This window comes from Nuphar pumila, chromosome 1 (genome assembly GCF_984573655.1).
Source record: "Nuphar pumila chromosome 1, dmNupPumi1.hap1.1, whole genome shotgun sequence".
Classification (NCBI taxonomy): domain Eukaryota; kingdom Viridiplantae; phylum Streptophyta; class Magnoliopsida; order Nymphaeales; family Nymphaeaceae; genus Nuphar; species Nuphar pumila.
Window position 1 is genome coordinate 42,046,445 of NC_143249.1, and position 7,134 is coordinate 42,053,578.

The 7,134-nt window shown below is 42.7% G+C and overlaps 1 protein-coding gene across 1 annotated transcript; it reads left to right on the top strand.

Annotated features, from left to right (window-relative positions):
* Positions 1–398: 398 nt before the first annotated feature.
* Positions 399–4,662, top strand: LOC149848811 (ninja-family protein AFP3-like). The gene is made up of 2 exons (XM_090012560.1): positions 399–1,835; positions 3,907–4,662. The coding sequence occupies exons 1-2, from the start codon at positions 1,181–1,183 to the stop codon at positions 4,230–4,232; spliced, it is 981 nt and encodes a 326-aa protein (XP_089868686.1). The 5' UTR covers positions 399–1,180; the 3' UTR covers positions 4,233–4,662.
* The last annotated feature ends 2,472 nt before the right edge of the window (positions 4,663–7,134 follow it).

Consider the following 7,134-nt stretch of genomic DNA (forward strand, 5'->3'; position numbering starts at 1 on the left):
CCGAGTCCGATCCACATCCACAACAGGGCAGATGGTGTGGGTCAAATGATCCGATGATCCGGGGCCCAGATCCGACTATGATGGAAAGCCGAAAAGGTCCTGTTTCAGGGTCCGGACTTACTTGATTAGGCAGGGGCTGATCGGGGCCCGGGTTCAGCCAGAAAGAGTGAAAAGTATCAAACGCCTAGTACATTTAGATAGAAAACTTAGGGATCTCAATCGAAATTCCAGTGGACCCGAGACCCGTCTTCGCCCTTGGCTAACAGTCGGCAGATGATGATACCAGAGATCGAGGCAACCACGTGTTCCTTTAACCAATGGGAGGCCCTTTTCTCTCGACACGTAGCCGGACCGAATCTCGAGAGTAGTAGCGCCCCACCTTCTTTTCGCGCAGAGAGAGAGAGAGACAGCGCACTTTAATTCCTCCAATTGTACAGCTTGCACTGAAACGTGTCGATTCATCCAATCCCCGCACCAGTTCCGGTGCGGAGTACTTCGTTGCCGCCCTTCAATTTTCTGCTTTACGCCTTCCTTCCGTCCTTCTTTCTTCTTCCTCCTAAGATCCGACGGTGGCGGTGGCGGTGGCGGTGGCAGTGGCGGCGGTGGCGGCGGATCCCCGCCCGATCCCGGCCGTTGAACGGGAAGCTTCCCGCTTGGTCTCGCTGTTGTACTTCCGTCCGGCGTTCGATGTACGGAAGGTCTGGGAGTGGAACCGGGAGGATTCTCTGGCGATTGGAGCGATAGATTCCGGCTGGTTTCGAGTGCGGGGGTGAGTTTTCCGAGCGTTTCGATCGTGTATCTCCGGCGGTTCTTCCGGTGCCTTGCCGGAGGAATCTTAGCGTCTTCTTCTTCTTCTTTTCCGGCGCGCGCGCGAGAGAGAGAGATTCTGGGCGAATCCACCAGGATCTTGTTTAGCGATTTGGAGATTCGGGTGACAAAGCCGGAAAAAATGGTAACTTTTTCGCTTTGCTCGTGCTTGGATCGTGCGAAAGAGGAACAGGGAAAGCTCCCGGAAGCGATATCCTTTTGAAGGCGGTCAGGGTGTAATTCTGGCGTTTGAAGGAGTAAGAAATAGCAAAAACTGAACTGATGTTGCTCGGATTCTAGCCAGTATGTCGTGATCTCACAGCTTAAGCATTGCTGTCTACTTCTTCCGACCGACTCTTGCTAGAATAATCGGATGGCTTATGCGTCCGACGCCCGAGTAGTTGCCGGGCGTGGGACGTGGTGCGTGAGCTCCAGAATCAGTATCCAGATGGATCTTCTGCAGAAACTCATGGCCGGAGATCACCGGAAGGAGGAGACTCCCAAGCCGGAGAACGAAGAGCCTGTCGGACTCGAGCTCAATCTCGGACTGTCATTGGGCGGGTGCTTCTCCCCGGAGAAAAAGAAACTCAGCAGGGCGGCATCCATCACTGATCCGGCGGTGATCGAGTCCGGCGAGCTGTTTCCCTTCCGCGCGAACAAGCTCCTACGGTGGTCCTCCCTTCCGGCAAAGAAATCGTGGCTGGAGTCTTCATCGGAGATCGGATTTTCATCACCAGATAGGCGGGAAAGGGACGAAGCAACTGCATTTGAGGGGACGGAAGCCAAGAGGCAGAGATTGGGGAAGAGCGTCGATGAAACACTAACCCTGGATCCAAATCAGGGCGATGGGAGATCGAGGGGAGGTGTATCTACTTTCTCGGTGGATTTCTCGTGCCGGCTCGGGGTGTCTCGCGGCGGTCAGCACTCCATTCGGGGGCAGAATTTAGGTTTCTCCAGCCATTTTCCTGCGTCTTCACGATGCAGCAGTTCGTCGGGTGTATCGGATCCCGACATCCCACCTGCTCAAGGTATATTTCTTCATTCTTTTTTGTTTCCTTTTCTCCATAAATTTTGAGTAGATGAGAGAAAATTGAAAATTTGGTTTTGATGGTACCATTTTTCTTGGCAAGGTTGTTCTTGATTTGTCATTTTTTTTCCTGCGGATATAACTGCCTGTTGGATTTTCTTCAGTGCTTTCTTCTTCGTTGGATTGTTGAATCCCATAGTGCAAGATACTTTTCCATGGCTATCATAATCTCATCGTTTAATTGTTTGGAGTACTTTATGTATTATTCTTATAAGCACCATTTTTTCCTTAAGAGAGAGAAAAAGAAAAAAGAACTACGTCAAGCTCTCATGAAAAAAAGGATCTAGATCAAACGGTGTTGGTGTACAGTGAGTTGCATCTAACGGCTATTAGACCAAGATTGTTATGCTGAGATGCTGATGGGTGAATTCTGTTTTTTTTCTTCTGATTTATTTAGTTTCTTCCTTGGTAATTTATGTTAAAGTTAGATGAAAAAAACAGAATATTTTTTTGGAATTTTCATTGTGGTTTGTCCTTTATCCTTTATCCTTTAGTAGCTAATAATACCATGAATCCTCCACGCCGAAAGGTGCCCTATGTACGTCATCGTCTAACCTTTTTTCCTTGAGGGCACATGTAGAGTTGAGTTGTTTCTTGCTGGTTGTCAATTTTGTCCTCCATTCTAAGGACTAGCACGTTTAGACTCCAATATGTCCAGTTTAAAATTTTTGGGGCTGTGTGCAGTGCTCTTCACCCACCGATTTAACTATTTTTTACCCTAATAGTACGATGACCTCAGAGATGCATCTCTACAATAATTTCTTCACATATATGTCAACTTCCCCAATCGATACGTACGATTCGCTTCAATCATATTGGTAGAAGTGAAGGCGAGTAGATCCATTGGGCTTCATTACAGCAAATTGTCTGAGTTGTAAGTGCATGTGGTCTCTGTTTTGTGATAGCTCTTCGTAACTTCAGTCCAGTTTATTTTCAACAAATTACTTCCTGTGACCTTAAGCATGAGTGTTGGAGGGGTTACAAATCTTCATCGTTTCCAGTATATTCCTACCTGGAACATCATTAGTCCTCTAGCTTCAGTGCATTGATGTGCCCAAAATTTATTTATGTAAAGCATGAGTGCTAAAGCAGCGGCTTCTGGTATCATTACCACAGACAATGCAATCCAGACCAGTCATTTCATATCACTTTGATCAATTTATTATTTAAATTGTGGACTTTCTATAGGTTGTCTGCGATCAAGAAAGGCCAGGTGATTTGGTAAAGTCTTCATTGTTTTGGTGCTCTTTTTGGAAGTTTTGGTTTCGACTCATGCAACCAATTGTGTTCTCATCTAGAAAATTCATTACTATTTGGAGATTGTGTCGGTCTTTTATTAGGTGGACTTCTTGCCGAACGTGTAACTACTCTCTCTCTCTCTCTCTCTCTCTCTCTCAACTTTTTAACAATTTGTGATTGAACAAAAAGTCGCAATTTCATGGAATTATTATGTTGTTAGGGGCATTTTTGAGATGCACGAGAGCTTCAGGTTGCAAGGATGTTCGTCAAATTGGTAGAAAGATATTTCCCCTCGTTTGTACAAGAAACTTCTCTTTTAGGGAAAGGTATATCTAGACGCAATATAATTGTGACTCAAGTTGATATTAAAGTTGAAGAGTGTATTGTAATGAGGCTCAAGTTTTTTTTCTATAAAAGAGTTCAATGGAGTGTCGTGTAAACTTTGGCATAAGTTTCTCCTTTATTCTCTTTTCATTAGAACTTTCTTTCACCTGCATACAAATGCACTTTAACTTCCTCCCACGTTATAATGTACCTTGATTCTTTTACTCATGAGGGTGGATCGTGTTCTGGAACGCCATGTACCTTTAGAAGCACGAGAGATCAGCATGTGCCATTTGAGTTCTTGCCTGCATTTTCAAGTAGTGGAGTTTTCTTGTGAATTTTACAAGTCTCTTTCACTTTCCTCCTCTCTCTCTCTCTCTCTCTCTCTCTCTCTAATCATGTGAGTCTGTCCCAAGCTGTGGTGACTATTGACACTTGTTTGTTTCCAGGATTGAGTGGCAATGTGGACACACAATTGCCAGCCAACCATCATGGCATCAAGGGAAGTTCAGTTGCTCGAGAAGAGAGTATTCCTGCAAAAATGAAGCTGATGATGGGTGAGCTGCCTTATGTTTGTACCAAAGGAGGGCAGAATGGAAAGAAGACAGAGGGATTCCTCTATAAATATGACAAGGGGGAAGAGATAATGATAGTATGTGTATGCCATGGTAATTTCCTTTCACCTGCTGAGTTTGTAAAGCACGGAGGGGGTGGTGATGTGGAGCACCCCCTCAAGCACATAGTGGTGAATCCTTTCCCCCCTTTCTTGGGGTAATGGATCACCATTCTTTCCTTCTGAAAAAAAATGAGAGAACAAAAAAGAAGAGACTGTTTTTGTTTAATTTCTCGAAAATTGAAAAAACAAAAAGCAAAGTGCAATGTAATCTACTGCCTGTTCTCAATACCGTCAGAAATTTTTAGTTGTGCCCTTTGGTCCAGCAAGTTCCCTCTCTTTCTATATAGCAAAATTGTATAGGTAACTTTTTTTTGTTTTTTTTGTGGGCAGTTGGTTGTGTGTTTTTTAGGGTGATATGTTTGGTGTGCTTATTTGCAAATTAATGGTTGTTTTTACCATTTTTGTATTTTCTCAATGACATTAGGAGTCTTGAATATCTCAAGAAGAAGAACTTGAGAACGAGAAACCTTGAAAGCATATTTGTCCTTGGATTTGGTATTCAAATTTCTATTTATATTCCGTGCTTTCATCTTGTTGATAGTTTCTCATGCATGTTTTCTTTTTAGCTTCTGAATGGGGTAAATCCTATTTTTTCTTTGTTATTAAACTTCTTCTTGGTAATTACGTAGCTGGTTGTTGGCCTCCGCTGGGTTTTGAATCGATGATGGCTCTGGTGAGATGGGAGGAATTTACTTGTCATTGATATCAGACATTCCAAAGCATTAAAAGATACCAATTCTTGGTCTTACAGTCTGGTTTGTTTATTAGTCAGCGTGTTGATATAGATTTACCATGCTTCTTATATTATGGTTTAAACAAGATTTTGGAATCAGGACAAGAAAGGGAAAGAGAGTGAGAACATTACTTACCAGAATATTATTTAGAAGCAAATTATAGTGAACGGCAGAGAAAATGAGATGATTACATGGGAAATGGAGCACAAATAGTTGCATAATGATAGAGAACAACCATTTTGCCACCCTTACGTCCAATTACACACATTTTCTAACCCGAGTAGGAACGGAGCTACGTGCAACCCGGATCCAAGAGATCCATTTGGGTTTTTTTTATGTTTGGATCTTGTAATGTAATGGATCCATCTCAGATCCGAAATAGACTTGGGGTTTCTCGGCTACTCCTATAAATAGTCATTATAGGGGTTTCTCAATCAGAATTGGATGATTTAAACCTTTGTTATTTTCTGAATTTTTTGCAACTTTAATTGATATTTTTCATTATTTCTTCTTTTCAAGCTTTCTTTGGTAATAGGCGTAATTTAGTTTTGTTATTGTAAATCTGACCTCAGATTTGCATCACAAAGTCAGGATTTCAGAACAAGTCCACGGCTAGACAAAGAAAACAACTCCATAGAATTAGCTTTCACAAGCAATCAGCTTTCAAATGTATAGGAAAGGGATTCTTGCAAATTATCAAGGAAACTATAGAAATTAGGAGCAACCTTAGTGATTAATATTGCATTTTTTTCTCAAAATGTAGGGAAATGCCGGTACTTGGTAAGCAAAAGAAAACTCCAACAAAATCACGATATATTGAAATATTGCAAATTTATCGTTAAAAGGTAATGTCAAAAGGACACTGAGGGCATACCATTTGCGTAAGTTTCCTTTAAAAATAGCATACAAGGGGACACTTTCTTTGTTCTAAAATTTGTATAATTCTTCTTTACGCCAATATTTTCCAAGGCTTTTATAAAAAGCACAGAATTTTTCTAATTTATAGGAGATTTTACCCTTGTCGTGAAATTCCAGATGCAGTGATCTACAACTTTTGGTTAACTACTTACCGTAATCGGATCGCAGGCCTTGGGAAGTCACTTGTGTGGTCCACAAGGGGTTTCCACTCTGAGCTGCTGTCAAATTGTGCACCCACCCAGCCCAGTCCGAAACAAAGGGTGGGTGCACATGGTCCACCCTGCCTGGTCCAGGATTTTGAGGCCTGGCCGGTTTCGACTGCGGTGCACCTTTATGACAGGCCAGGTTGGTCACCCATACTATTGGCTGCTAAACAGGACCTTGTTATGAGCTTACCAAGAGCAAGACGGTTGCACCATACTTAACAACCTCCAAATTCATCCGAATGTCCTCCATGCTCCTGCCATGATTAAGAATTGAACCGAGTCTTAACACCTTAAAATTTCAAGATAAGTCTATCGAAAAATTCGACCTGGATAACTCCAGTGCTGGGTCTTGGACACTGGTTGAGAAGCTGTGTAGCTCCTCTAGAGTGTTGGAGCATACAACAATGGTTCCAAACTCCAAGAGCAAGCGCCTGCTGTCGGTTCCATAGGGTCTACTTGTTTCCAAGTCTAACTAAACCCATAGTTGGACGATCCATGCTTCCTCTATGTGTGTGTATGTGTAAGTGTATGTGCGCCCGTGTGTGCAGTACTGGGTCTTGTACAGATGCATGGTGAAAGAATGACTTTATAGGGGGTGACACAAGGAAAAATGTGGTTCCTTTCTTTCTCACTAAGGAAAAAACTTTATTGGTTGCTTATTGTGCACTAGGGCTTTCACTATGTCATATTTGTGCCAAATGTCCAACCCAAATCCGAATTTCTATGAGGGCGGATCAGGTAAAATCACATTTCACAAATGCTATGTGTCACTGCACCTAAGCACCCTTTGTCTGCGCATATGAAGGGCACTCAGGTGCAGTGGCACATTGCATTTGTGCCATGTGATTGCACCTATCTCAATTCAATTTCTAGATATGAGCATAAACTCATCATCGTAACATCATTTTGCTCAACGTAAAAATTTGTATGACTAAGATATAGTTTGGGTGGGGTATCTACAGTGCAAAAGATGCCACCAAAGGGACAACAGTTGGTTAAGACAGGCTCAAGAGGTGTCATAGGGCATGATGCCCCAGAGTCTATAAGCCAATCAGAGGATGAATCTGATGATGAATTTTCTGTTGAACATGCTCTAATCTATGAAGCTGCCCACTATTCATCACTTCACTGAAGAACCACCTG

Excerpts from the sequence above, each read along its gene's own strand:
- LOC149848811 (XM_090012560.1), top strand. The coding sequence starts at position 1,181 with ATGGCTTATGCGTCCGACGCCCGAGTAGTTGCCGGGCGTGGGACGTGG. Across the intron at positions 1,836-3,906 it reads CGACATCCCACCTGCTCAAG|GATTGAGTGGCAATGTGGAC; the intron begins GTATATTTCTTC and ends GTTTGTTTCCAG.